Source organism: Protobothrops mucrosquamatus, unplaced genomic scaffold (genome assembly GCF_001527695.2).
Source record: "Protobothrops mucrosquamatus isolate PMUCROS unplaced genomic scaffold, P.Mucros_1.0 scaffold46, whole genome shotgun sequence".
Taxonomy (NCBI): Eukaryota; Metazoa; Chordata; class Lepidosauria; order Squamata; family Viperidae; genus Protobothrops; species Protobothrops mucrosquamatus.
In genome coordinates, this window is record NW_015386428.1 from 911,965 (window position 1) to 925,692 (window position 13,728).

The window sequence follows — 13,728 nt, forward strand, 5'->3', positions numbered from 1 at the left end:
GGCTACATCCTAAATTAATGCGTCAGAAAATATTCAACTGTAATTGTTGTGAAACTGATTTAACTTGATGAGGGTACATGACCTATTGTCAACTTTGTAAGGCAGTCCAGACAAGAAGCACACCCAGATGTGCTAGCAGTGTTTGCCTTAAGGTTTTGTTCACGCAAACTTGCACGTCTGAAAGTCTATCTCTCCCCCTTCGGCTTTCCGGCCCAAAAACCTGGGGAAGACCCTCCTGAGACATTTCCCAGGCCCCTCTCCTTCAGGAAGGGCTGCAACTTTTTCTGCAGCTTCTTCCTCTTCCGTCTCCCGAGGTCATTCCCACACTAACGCTTCATATCTGACTTCACAAAATGAACACAGCCAGAGTAGTTTGCAAACCATTATTTGTGGCTTATGTGAATCTTACCAATTACTCAATAAGCTATAGCTATGCAAACCATAATTTAGCACTTTTACACTTACATTAGCAATTCCACCAGTCGCCGGCACACTCCTGAATCTATGACGGCCTGGATTTTCTCATTGGGTCCATCCGACAGATAGGAAAGTGCCCAGCAGGCATCTGCCAGCAAGTCCGAGTCGCTGCTGAAGAGCAATCGAGACAAGACCGGCAAACAGGACGACACCTGCCCAAAAGCGCAATTGCAAGAGACGGTGAGAACACGGGCCCCAGGGGAAGCTACAGGCACTTCAGCAGCTCTGGGCCGAGTTTTATGTGTGTAAGGTCAAATCTCTCATTACATGTTCAATTCAGAAATACAGCTTGTATATTCGAATCAGTGCCTCGTGCTATAATCACACTAAACATTTTAGAGCTGGTAAATCTTGATCCATAGACACAGCAGTTTATTTATTTTATTTAGCATATGGCATATCACAGATGGACTAGCATTACCTATTAACATTTCACCTAGATTAGTAAAACACAATAAAATATGAATGTTAAAAAGATCTATGTTCAATTACCAAAGTCTAGGCCAGGGGTAGGCAACCTTGGCTCTTTTATGACTGGTGGACTTCAACTCCCAGAATTCCTGAGCCAACCTGGCTCAGCTTGGAAACCTCTCCCTTTCCCCTCAGCGTGGCTGGCTCAGGAATTCTGGGAGTTGAAGTCCACGAGTCATAAAAGAGCCAAGGTTGCCTACCCCTGGTCTAGGCTATCTAAACACTGAAGCACAGCATCTTTTAGATTAAAAAAAATCAGCTACTGGACCAGTAAATCCCCTCAGCTTACAGCCGATGTGATCTATAGTTTGACTTGGAACCTGGCAGTCACACTGAGTGGGGGATGCTACGCCCCATTTATACAGCAAGTCCCAGGAGACGCCGTGTGAGGTGCAAATCCTATTCAAGATTGTCCATTGCCGATGTGGTAGTTCAAAGCTTGGCACCTTTTTTTGTGGGGTCATTTCTATGTCTGCCTGTGTCTGTGCATTCAGCAACCCATTTAGCTTTCCACTGGGATCGATGTTAAAGTCGCTGGGCAGATGTCGTGCAAGGGCCAGTGGGGATTTCCTGGATTTGAGCCTTCTGCTGATAAACGAGGAAGGCCGGCGTGCACCAGTAGGAGTGAATTCATATTTTTTCTGCATTCTCTCACTACTGCATCTAGCCTTCGTGAGGCTGGTGGTGCTATATGGCTCAGAACACGATGCCAGCAAGTTGGAGTGGTTTTAATACCTATGCTTTACTGTTTTCACATGTACTAAACTGCAGGTGCTTTTAAATGTGAGGAGGAGAGATAAGTGATAGGAACAAGAAGTGTTAATACCCAGCCTAGATAAAGCAGCGTTTCTCCACTGTGCTGGCTGGGGAATTCTCGGAGTTGAAATCCACACATCTTCCAGTTGCCACGCTTGAGAAAGCCTGTGGAACGCAAGAGATGCCTGTGGCTAGGAAAATAAAGTAATCCACATTTGGATCTTACCTTCTCAAACTCTGGAGGTGGGTTCTTCCCTCTGCAGAGATTCGACAAAGCCCAGACTGCATTTCGTGTCATTGTCAATCTAGTAGATTTTGTGAGGAGCCTGAAATATAACCAGATGATGCTTAAGTCCACATTACAGCCTCTGGGCCTAAACCAAGCTATTTAAGGGCTTGGCAACTGTGTCCCCATAAACAGTCCTAGCAGTCAGATGGTCCGGGGAAAACAAGAAAATAAGTTGTGGTTCTTCTAGGACAAGTTCACCCCATTCAGCACTTGCAGTCTAAGGAAATGAAGGGCTACAAAGTGGTGGAATTTCTCCCAGCAGCTACTCACAACAACAAAGGAGGAAGGATGCCACAATTTAGGACATAGTCACGGCAGGCAGAGCTGTCTCCAGCGATGTTCCCCAGTGCCCAGACAGCCTGGAAGAAGAGCAGGGGCTTCAGGACTCAGTCCTTGAAGGGGGCATATTAAGAGCAACAGCGAAGCAGGCAGGCAGTCTCAGTAAGGCCTTGCAAATGAATCGCTGAGCGTAGTCACTTCCATGCTGTCCTTCTCCATCCAGCAGCTCCAGCGCATGGAGGAAACCTGGACCGTGCAACCCCTTGCAGCTGTCCCTCCTCTAGAGAGCTACTGCCCCACATTTGATGATTTCATCCCCCTTCTATAATCCAAGCCTTCCAATACCTACTAGGGGTCTGTGCTTCTTTCTTGCCAACTGGCTCAGCTCTCATGCCAGACAAAGCAGCTTACCTCACCCTAGGCCAGGGGTAGGCAACCTTGGCTCTTTTATGACTCGCGGACTTCAACTCCCAGAATTCCTGAGCCAGCCCACGAGTCATAAAAGAGCCAAGGTTGCCTACCCCTGCCCTAGGCAGTCTGACGCATCTGTGACATCACAACAGCAGCAGAGCCTGAAGGCTAGACCACTGAGTCCCAGGGTGATACAAGAGCCAGTTGGGTCATCCTACCTCATAGGGTTGTTGTGAGAATAAACTGAGTGAAGGACCCCTACCCTAACGTATGCTGCCTTCCAGGGAAAAGGCAAGTAATCATGTGATGTAATTACACCATAATTAGACCACAGAACATAGAATAACAGAGTCAGAAGGGACCTCGGAGATCTTCTAGTCCAACCCCTCTGCTTTAGCAGGAGACCCAGCACCATTTCAGACAAACGCCTGCCCAGCTTCTTCTTAAAAGCCTCCAATGAAAAAGCACCAACAACTTAAATATAACTGTAAACCTACAATGTGATGGGACAGTTCAAAGTGTAGACAAGAAATGCAGAGTGGCTAGATCACAGTCAAAAACATTTCCACGCCTCAGGCATCTCCCTAAATAAATAAACAAATTTAAAAAACACCCAAATCATGTGAGAATCAGTCATTTCAGTAAAGTTTAAACTGGGCAGCTGCTGCCCTTTGAGGACACTGTTGATCATGTCTTGTTCAGGACCCGAGCTAGTTTGTTTTGTCGCAGAAATGCTTGAGAGAGAATGAACAAAAGCTCAAGAGCTGCCATGAAATCAGTAGCTCAGGTCTGAGCCTCACCTGCTCTTGGACGTCTTCAAAATCAGCACTTAGCAATTCAATGAAGATCGGGACTGCTCCGGCCTCGATCACTATCTTAGTTTGTAGTGAGGTGCCAGAGGCGATGTTGGTTAACGCCCACGCAGCTTCAAACTGGAAGAGACGCAGCCAGTAAACGACTGATTTCAGTGGAGACCCACAACCGATTAAGAAACAGGTAACTTTGGGATTAAACCTCAACAGAGCAAACTGGAGTTCCAATTTGTTCCAAGGGGGGAAAGCATTTCACAAGGCAAAATAATTCAGAAATGAGACCTCCTAACTCTGGCTGCCATTTCTAACCTGGTTTCAACTGAAATCTTCCAGAGGACAATTATCTATGGAGGAAGGCCATAAAATAGATCCCATTTCACTGACCCTGGGGAGGGAGGAATTCCCCTTCGGCAGGAGGGCAACAGCCTGTTTGAGTGGCAGCTTTTTCTTCAGTGGTGCTGCTGCCAGCCTTCCCCCCCCCCAAGAGGCAAATCAAAGGCAGAGGTGCTGCCTGTTTGCCACCACTCACAAGACCAAAACCAAGGGGAAAAGCTGGAAGGAGGCCAAAAAGGCCAGGGAGGCCGGAGAAAGGCACTGCAGAGCTGGATCCCGGAGGAATCACTGGTGTCTGGTTTTCAACCATAAACTGCCCCTCAGGAAGGATCTTTATGGATCACTTTATTAAAGCATGATTAATAACCTTTGAAGAACTGATAGCCTACACTTGTTCAGGAATAAAGAACTAATAATGGAGTATTCCTATCCCACATACCCCTCAACAAAATACCCTATGTTTAAAGCCACAGCAGGTTATGGCTTCAGTCAAATTTGCAGACTTTGAGACACTCAAATAATGGTTTTACATTTTTAATAGTAATTTGATTAAACATAATAGCCATAAGTCTCCTTTTTTGGTATTGCTTTGAAGTGAGATGTCTTTGATCACGATCACCAACGTAAGCGGGACAAAGACCGGGCAAGCTGCAAAGCTGATTAAGATCTTCAAAGAGCGAGCCCAAGAAACAGCTGCTCCCCCCCCCACTTACCTGTAGTGTGCTGTTTTCACTTCTCTTGAGGAATTCAACAAACCTGTCCACCACTCCCTGAGTGCTTATCACCTCGTCGATTGGAGGATTGGGCTCTAGAATAAAATTTAAAAAGAAATTGAAGGGAAGGAAACTTAAATATGTATCAACCAGCACTGGGTAAGGCTTGCTTGTCCTTTAGGAGAGAGGGAATGAACATCACAATCCCAGCTTGCACGTAGCCCCGTGCAGACACGCCATCCCCATGCATATTTAGTCTCTCCATCTAACTGCCTGCCCAGTTGAAGCTGTTGCATATTCTGTATAACACAATGTACACTTGCATATTATCCGTGTTTAGCCAAGTACGTTCATTACACACTATTGGGCACCTCTGAACGTAACTGTTGAAATTTAAGGCATTTAAAAATAAAGTGATTTTAAATTCGGTAGAATTAAAAAATGAGCAGCTCAGACAGTCTGCTCCTGCGATTAGATTTTATCTGTACATTCTACCCACCTATAGGACATTTTCAGATGTTTCTGGCAAAGTATTTGAATGACAAATAGACCTCGAGGGCCTAACAGAAACACCAAGTTAATTTCACCAACTCTTCTTTAAAAAGTTACCGCTGAATGTACCTTTCGAAAGTAGCTTCCTGAACCGCTGGGTAGTTACTAACTGAAGATCAGGATCTTCAGAGAACAGCATTTTCACCATCTCCATTGTGATCACGCCCTCCTGAAAAGATCAGATATTCATCCATCCATCACCAAATCCGATGCCCACCTTTTATAACAATTCTCAAACTTTCAGGATTATTCCAATTTTCAGGGAGAAGATCCCAGGCTAGGGTTAAGAAAAAAGACATCTAAATCCCAGGATATCCTTTTAAAAACCTTCCCAGAGATACAATAAGGTATATTGTACCAAAGCAGATAAATGGGTCGCCTAGCCCAAGGATGGAGAACCCGAGGCCCTGCAGGGGCAGCCGATAAATGCCCTTTTCTAGCTCAAACCTGGTTGCTAATGCTCAAAATGAAATTGGCAGGTCGATTTCCCGAGCTTTTGAGGCAGAAAACATTCACAAAGTGCATGGAGGTTTCTTAGTATCTGTAGATGTCTTACTGATACTGACCAAGAGAGAGAAGAAAGAAGGAAACATGCTATCTCTACTTACACTACCAGCTGTAGAGCTGACCGAGGAATCGACCAGGGGACTGTCAAACATAGCACCATCTTCATTAATTAGCTCCACATTTCTCCTTTTAAAGAGCTGCAATGGAAAATGAATGAAATTATAGGGGAACAAACCAAACCCTGATTTAGGTCACCTGCAGATTGCTAAATAGCTCCTCTGCACTTCAGTGTTGTAACCCAACATTGGCAATCATCCTACTTTTGATGCTTCATCAAGCAGAAGCTCATCTCCCAATTTATGCTTGCAGATATGAGAACATTTCCGTTCTAAAGGTAAGGCTTGTGGCTTCACTGAAGAGTAGCTTGACGTGATTATTCTTATTCCTTAGTACTATTGCAAGGCAGCACCATCCTTGAGCTCCCAAATCACTCTTAGCCAGGCCGCACAAGGGCAAAACTTAGTCTGGCTTGGCACTCACGATCTACAAACGTAGAGGGACACACCCATTTCATACTCCTCATCATAAGTCACTCCAAACTGTTTTCGTGGGTTCATTACTCTAAAAAGTTAATACCCCTTCCACTGCCAACCACACATAAGCGACATATAAAATGTATACTAAATTCATGCACACGTACACAGCGTTTTAAGAGCAAGGAACCCAACAGGAACTGCTACTACCTTGGCAGTCCTACGGCATCTTCTTCCTTCCTTTTTCTGAAGATCATCCAGAACAAGACGTAAAATAAAGCTGGCACAGAGTTAAGCAATGAGCTGCCTCTCAACAGCTGCTCATCCCAGAACTGCCCTCACTAAGCAACCTTTTCTTTTCACCACCAAGCAGATACACGTTTTGCTCGCTACCTGAGCAGGTGGGCAGTGGTCAGTGGGCTGGCAGGAATTCTAGTGCCAGGAGTCAGAAACCTACCCTGGTTTATATTCTCAGATAGTGATTTACTACCAGAGCCTGAACAACCTTCAGCCCGTTCTACAATACAAGTAGTTCTTGACTTATGACTGGCCACTTTAACGACCATTTGAAGTTACTATGGGCGTCTAAAAGATACTTATTGTATAACCCAGCTCCGACAGCCATACTTCCAGTGGTCACATGACCGCATTTGGTTGCTCAGCAACCGGCCTGATTTTGAGCCATTTGAAGCATCTCACAGTTCTGTGAATATGATTTATGTTTTTGCAAAAGTGCCCCCTAGAGAACAACAGGTTTCACTTAACCACCACAACATACATTAACCAACTGATGCAAAAAAGGTTGTAAAATTGCATCTGGTCACACGATGCCACTTTACGGCCATCACAATTTATGACTGTAATGGGCAGGCATCATTACAGTCATAAGCTGAGGATTATCTGTACTGTACAAAGAACAGTCGGCCTATTATAGTTGTTTATAATTTAAAGACTATTTAAATAATTTCACTAGACTTAATTTGTTTGCATTTTTACTGCTTTCCTAACCTCATTTTATAATATCAAACCATAAATAATCTTAGTTTAATTTTATTATTATTAGCAGGAAAGATTCTCTAATTGCCTTCTCCCATTTCCTGTTACAGCACAGCACCGGAAATAATGCACACTCGGGGAAGAAGGTGCTCTCATCCTGCTGTTCAAACATTTACATCTTTAGTGGCCAAATGACCACACCAATCTTTATAATCTAGCACTGAGGTCTCCTCCCATTTATCTCTGGAATTGTTGGCGCCCCATCACTGGAGGCTTGCAAGAAGAGATTGGACCGCCATTTGTCTGAAATAGGCCAGGGTTAGGTCACCATGAACTCACAGAGCAAAATGGACATCGCCAACAAATTCGGAGGGCTTGGGTATGGTTAGAAAGGCATTGACTTTTCTAGGCTGCCCTATCTATGTTTCCTGGTAAAATACATGGGAAAATCCCATTGGGGGAAATTCCACTTAGGGTTAGGGTTAGGTCACCATGAACTCAAGAGAGGAAAATGGACATCGCCAACAAATTCAGAGTGCTTGGGTATGGTTAGGAAGGCACTGACATTTCTGGGATGCCTTATCAATGTTTCCTGGTAAAATACATGGGAAAATCCCATTGGGGGAAATTCCACTTAGGGTTAGGGTTAGGTCACCATGAACTCAAGAGAGGAAAATGGACATCGCCAACAAACTCGGAGTCCTTGGTTATGGTTAGGAGGGCACTGACTTTTCTAGCCTGTCCTATCTGTTTCCTGGTAAAATACATGGGAAAATCCCATTGGAGGACAATTCCACTCGTCTCGACACCTCTTTCTCTGCACCGCTTCTGGCTTCTCACCTCTCCCCGCCCAGTCCTTGCAGCTGCTCCCTGACTCCCAGTGCAGAGAAAGAAAGTGAAAGTGATGGCACATGTGGAGAGAGGAAGGGGAGCAGCCTGACCCCGCCTCCCTCTGGGGCAATGGCGCGCGTGCCCACAGGGACGGCTCTGCATGCCGCCTGTGGCACATGTGCCATAGGTTCGCCACCACGGTTATAGGAACTCCTGCTTGAGCAGGGAGTTGGACTAGAAAACCTCAATAGTGCCTTCCAACCCGGTTATTATCTGTTTTGCTGTTCTTCAAAGCATTGACTGCCAAGTATCAGATAAGGCAAAAATGGCAAGCCCAAAGAACACTTCTACTTCACTCCAGACCTTTGCGTGAGCAATCAAAAAAGGAAGCAGGTCCCTAATGAGGCAGGGATCCCTTACCTGCTGCTCCCGTTTCTGTTTGCGTAGCTGGATCCCCTCCTCTTCTCTCCTCCGGCGCATCTCCTCTGGGTTCAAAGCTTTGTTTTTGTAACTTTTCATTCTGTAATTGTTGTCTTTTGCTGGGCTCGCCATGGTTTCTGCAGGCCAGGAAAAAAACACACCATCTTTTTTGCATAATCAATAGAAAATACTCTCATCATGTCCTGGGGCTGAAAGACACCAAAGGATGCTATTATCTGGAGGCCTGTTCAAATTATGCAATGAGTCACTCCACTGCATTCGTCTGAAAAAATCCTTGGCCTTTACCTAATATAATCCTTCAAAGTTTTTCAGGGCCTTTTCAATTAATCTATACAAATACAGATGAGATGAAACTCAGCTCAACAGCACTAACTGCGAGAGGGATCTTGGGATCTTAGTGGACGATCACTTAAATATGAGCCAGCAATGTGCGGCGGCGGCCGTTGCCTCGGCTCCTCTCGGGGCGCCCGGGCGCTTCGGAGCCCGGCTTCCCCCACCGGGCGTTTGGCCAGGCTGCCCGGGAGGTGGAAGAAGCGCTCCCCTGGAACCGAAGCGGCCTCCTCGGCGGCAAGGGAGGAGGGCAAAGCGGGCCAGGGCGGGGAGGGAGGCCGGCCGGGTCCGAGGGGCTTCCGGGGTCTTTCCTTCTCTCCCCGGGGCCCCAACAGCGCCCGACTGACTCGGCCTCTCGGCGGGACGAGGCCACCGGGCGGCCGGACGCCCCGCGCCGAAGGCTGCGCCCTCTGAGGCCTCCCGGCGCTGCAGCTCCGGGCCACCCTCGTCCTTCGCGCCGAAGGCCCAGCGCTCCGCCGGGGACCGCAGTGCGGGACGGCAGGAGGGNGCGCCTCCGGGGACGCCCGGCGGGGACCCGGGCCGGGACGCGCGCGGAGGGGGGGCGGCGGGGGTGGAGGGCTCCGCCGGACGCTCACCCATGTCCGCCGCTCCTTCCCGTCCCTCCTTCGCCGACAATATGGCGGACGGGCCAATGGGCCGAGCAGACGGGCCGGCAGGGCGGGGGAGCAAGGCGGGGCTTAATAGGGCTTAATAGGGCCGACGGCGGCCGAAGCGGGACAGCGCGTGCGGCCAGCGCTCGCGCCCAAGCTCCGCCCCCGCCACGCCTCCTGGCCGGGGCCGCTGCGGCTCGGGGCTCGCGGGCGCCTCGCAGCGGCCGGGCGAAGCGCTGGCGGTTTGTCTGCTTGGCGGCGTCTTTGAAGGCCCCGCTGAGGGAGAAGAGCCGGAGGTAACTTTCCCTCAGGAAACGAAACTCTTTCTTTATTTTTAATCCTTGTTTTCTTTTTATCTCACAATTTTTATTATTTTTATTTATCAAATTTAGAAACGGCCCATCTCCCTCCCAGAGGGATTCTGGCCATAAAAACGGTATGTAAAAAAATAAAACTGAGGCAATGATAGTTAGAGTTCATTAAAGATAATTAAAACTTAATTAAAATGCTGGGAGTGGGCCTTAAAGACTAACCGAGCCCAAGAGAGATGGCTGGGGGAGGGGGGAGGCCCAGGAGAGCCCCCTCCTCGTCTGGGGGGGGGGAGAATGTCAGTACAGGAGTATAGTCAATACTCCAGCTAAGTAAAAAAAAAAGGTATTTACTGTATCTTTTTAAAACTGGCCGTTTTAAAAGATTTTTTAACTCTGTCAAATATTCATGTGGCTACAATTAAAACACACAATGTGTTAAAAAAAAAAAGCCAAGATCACCAAACGGAGGCCATCATAGTTTGTCAAGTCATGAGACTTGACTCATTCAAAAAGTCAGTCATGCTGGGAGCGATCGGTGGAAAAAGCATCGCTGGCTGGACGCTATCAAGGATGACACACCGGGATGACCCTGGCGGATCTGAAAGAGGCGGCGTGAGACAGAGGGGCAGGGAGAGCGCTGGTCCAGAGCGTGGTTGAGGGTCAGACACAACTGAATGGCTGATGGTGATGACAAGCATGAAAGTTCTCAGGAGACGTTCCGGAGCAGAAGCCGTCCTCCTTGACTCAAAAGTCACCCTCCAAATTCCAGCGGAGGCCAAGAGAGAGAAGAGGGCGCCAGAATGGAACCACCCCTTCTTCCACTTCTGGAAGCCAACTGGGTCCCCACGGACCCTCACTTCAACCCCCACGCTCACAGAGCTGGCAACCCACAGGAAGAAAGAGAAGAGATGCTGATCTAGGTGGTTCTGTCCTCTGGGAGAAGGGCAGAGGAGGAACAGCCGAGGAGCAGATTCTGCTACTGGGACTGGTTGGTTCACATTATCCAGTGGGTGGGCCAGCCCCACTGTGGATGGACTGGGGAACCTGGCTAATCTCTGCAAGGGAAAACTCTGAGCACCCCGATGGATGCTTCCCACCTCTGTTGAAGCCTCAGCTCGGCCCCCTCTGATGTCAGTGGGGAGGGGGCTCTGGCAGAGAGAAGCAAAGCAGATTTCCAGGAAGGACCGTCACAGAAACATTTTAAGGTGTCCTTTTATTAAAATGTGCGTCACTGTTCTGTGTGGCTTGCTTCACTGTTGTCTGGCTGTCAGTGTGTTTCCTGGGACAGCCGCTGTGGCCTCAGCACTTGAGCCGACCTGGGCAAATCTTCAGGTAGTTCGTGGCCTGTGGCTCCCACCCATGGCAATGTAGACATCAATGGGGACATTGGGCAAGGTCAGGCAGTGGCACCCTGGACATCTTCGCAGCTGCCTGCCCAGGAGAAAAAGAGGGAGGGAGAGGAACCCGTTGGGTTTGTTAGAAAGTGCAGATGCACTACCGCCCAAGATGGCAAAATTGGTCCCAGGATGTCCCCCTTTAAAAAGAGGGAGAAAAGCCTTTTTCTGGGCATAAATTGCTTTCTAAACTTCACTGACTGAGCTTTTCTAATGTGGTACATCATTTGTTCCAGGTCTCCCTCTGGCTGGAGGGTCAGTGCAAAGGGACACAAAACAAGGCACATATCTGACCCACTTGGCATTCACAAAGAGGGACACTCACAGCCACGTGTGGGCCCAAGTCCCTTTTTTCCATGCCCTTTTTGCCTTACTGAAACTTGCTGATTTTCAGCTGTAAATAATTTGAAGATTTCAAAGAGGAAAGGGGGCAAAAGAACCCCCAAATTCATTCCTCAAGTCAGTGTTTCCCAACATTGGCTGCTTTAAGATGTGTTGACCAGCTCCCAGAATTCCCCAGCCAGTAAGGGTTGAATTCCACACGTCTTAAAGTGGTCAAGAATGAGATATGCCGCTCTAGTGACACCCCTGCAGGCAACTCTGATCTCTGAAGACTCTACAAAATTGAAACTGCAAGGAGGAAATAACTTCACTAAGGGGACGTTCTATGGCACATACCTTGCTGAAATAAAGGGAAGAGTAGCCATGCAGGGAGGGAAGAGAGAATTTGGTCCTGAATTAAAGTGTTTTCTCATAAAATATTACCTATACTCATAAAGGCTATATATGGAACACACTTTGATTGTGCCCGAGACCCTGAATTCCTCTCCACTGCCACCATCTAATCCACGGGAGGAAATCTGGTTCTCGCTAACCGGAGTGTGCCTAAGGCCTGTCTTGCATCGCTTGAAAAGACGGCCATTAAATACATGGGAAACTGAGGTGCTGCAAAACAAAGGGCCAAATACAGCATCCACATAATTTCCACTCATGCCAGGTGATGAGTCCCCCAAATTTTGATCACATCAATGTGGGGATGTTGTGATGCTTGTGAGCACAACAACTTGTTGTAAGTCCACTTTTTTCAGTGCCATTGTAACTTTAGTCGCTAAATGAATGGTTGAGGACCGCCTGTACTCAGCCATGTTCTCCAATGCTACCTTCTTAAGCTCAGCTCTGGGCTTGCTTTCTAAGCAAAGTTAACATGGAGCTCGGGGATTGCTGGAAGATTCCGCCCCTGGGTTGCCATTTACCCAGCATCCTTAAAAGGACATTGGTGTATTCCTTTGGACCACTTCTCTTTCCCAAGGGAGACCCCCTTTCCCACCCTTGGACCAACACAAAGCCCATGGAATGACCATCACGCTTCTCTTTAAAGGCCGAGGAGCAGCGTGGGCACTTCTGCTTCTCTTTGCCAACTCTCTGCTCACCTTGTTGCAGCACGCTCGGGGGCAACGGGCTCCTGAGTTTCGGGGGCCGTTGCCAGGCTGGGAGAATCTCCTGCCTCTATTGGGAATCTCCGAGCTTGTGGGGTCTCTTGGGAGCTCATGTCCGAGCCCCAGACCTGTCTGTTGAAGAGGAGAAGGGTGAGCAGGACGACGGCCCTCCTTTGTTCAATGCTTCACATCACCCCCACTTCGGAGACCCCCAAATGGCCCTAGAAATGCCTTGGGAAAGGGTGGCCATGGGGACAAGGCAGAGGACGAAGAAGAGCAAACCAACGCCGCTTAATCTGGCAAGACAAGGGGGCCCATGGAGGGACCCGAGGAATTTCTGGGGCTCCCACACTCAGACATTCATCAGCCCATTGAGGAGTGTGATTTTTGTATTCCCACTTGAGCGATCTTACTTTTTGCATGCAGTGTCTCAAAATTATTTTAACACATAAATGGGGGGGGGGGAAGAAGTAGGGAGTCAGGTGATAGAGTTGGAAATGAGACCGAAGGATCCCGGCCTCTTCTCTCCAGTGGTCTCCCCCAGAGTTTTGTCTGGTTCCACCATTGCATGGTCCAGGAGAGACCTGGTTCTTCTCCTTGGCCTTAAGGACTGAGTGAATAAGGAGCCACCTTCCAGTTTTGCTTTGTTTTTGTTTTTTTTTGTTTTTCTTTTGATCTGACTTGTTTGGATCTTGTTTTTATTTTATTTTGCTCTTCTGGTCAGCTGTCTTTCTATTAATATTTGACTTTTAACTGTAAGTCACTCATAACGTTTAAGAGTCAACTAGCCTATAAATTAAAATTTAAAAACATCTTTAAAGAATGCAACAGGTGGATCCTATGCAGGTTCCTAGTACTTCTATATTTCTGATTGATGTAACCCAGCCTTAATGGGATCACAGACTATTAGAAACTTCTACATAACCAGCTCGAGTTACCCCGTATCTGGACCGTTTTTCATCATATAATGGCTCTATTTAAATTTTGACCCTGTGCCTTTTGCGGCACTCAGAGCCTGGCACAGAAACCTTCTGCAGGAGAAGCGTCCTCACTGGGTGGCTTCAAACCCAGGATCTGAGGTTGAAGTCTGAAGGCCTTCCTGGTTGAGGGGCAAGGGGAGGGTGGGAGGCACTGCCCACCCCACGGACAGAAAGGAGCCCCCTGGCTTTCCTCCTGCCACCCTCTGAGCCTCGGCCTCCCCACCGCTCTGCCCTGGCCTCACCTATCGAAGGAAGGCGGAGGAGA

The 13,728-nt window shown here is 48.0% G+C and overlaps 2 protein-coding genes across 2 annotated transcripts in view; both read right to left on the reverse strand.

Moving 5' to 3' along the window:
* KPNA6 (karyopherin subunit alpha 6) overlaps window positions 1–9,342 on the reverse strand; it is a 15,623-nt gene extending 6,281 nt beyond the window's left edge. The window contains exons 1-9 of the mRNA XM_015811670.1: window positions 9,328–9,342; window positions 8,381–8,517; window positions 5,702–5,797; window positions 5,163–5,262; window positions 4,542–4,636; window positions 3,484–3,615; window positions 2,264–2,352; window positions 1,931–2,030; window positions 466–629 (exon numbers count right to left, since the gene is read on the reverse strand). Of these exons, the coding sequence (XP_015667156.1) occupies window positions 466–629; window positions 1,931–2,030; window positions 2,264–2,352; window positions 3,484–3,615; window positions 4,542–4,636; window positions 5,163–5,262; window positions 5,702–5,797; window positions 8,381–8,517; window positions 9,328–9,331 (917 nt within the window). The 5' untranslated portion in view covers window positions 9,332–9,342. The remainder of the gene's footprint in view (window positions 1–465; window positions 630–1,930; window positions 2,031–2,263; window positions 2,353–3,483; window positions 3,616–4,541; window positions 4,637–5,162; window positions 5,263–5,701; window positions 5,798–8,380; window positions 8,518–9,327) is intronic.
* A 1,639-nt stretch (window positions 9,343–10,981) lies between these two features.
* Window positions 10,982–12,596, reverse strand: FAM229A (family with sequence similarity 229 member A). The gene is made up of 2 exons (XM_015811625.1): window positions 12,478–12,596; window positions 10,982–11,084 (listed from the first exon to the last, which is right to left on the reverse strand). The coding sequence occupies exons 1-2, from the start codon at window positions 12,594–12,596 to the stop codon at window positions 10,982–10,984; spliced, it is 222 nt and encodes a 73-aa protein (XP_015667111.1).
* Between the last annotated feature and the right edge of the window lie 1,132 nt (window positions 12,597–13,728).

Excerpts from the sequence above, each read along its gene's own strand:
- FAM229A (XM_015811625.1), bottom strand. The coding sequence starts at position 12,596 with ATGAGCTCCCAAGAGACCCCACAAGCTCGGAGATTCCCAATAGAGGCA. Across the intron at positions 11,085-12,477 it reads CCCGAGCGTGCTGCAACAAG|GCAGCTGCGAAGATGTCCAG; the intron begins GTGAGCAGAGAG and ends TCTCCTGGGCAG.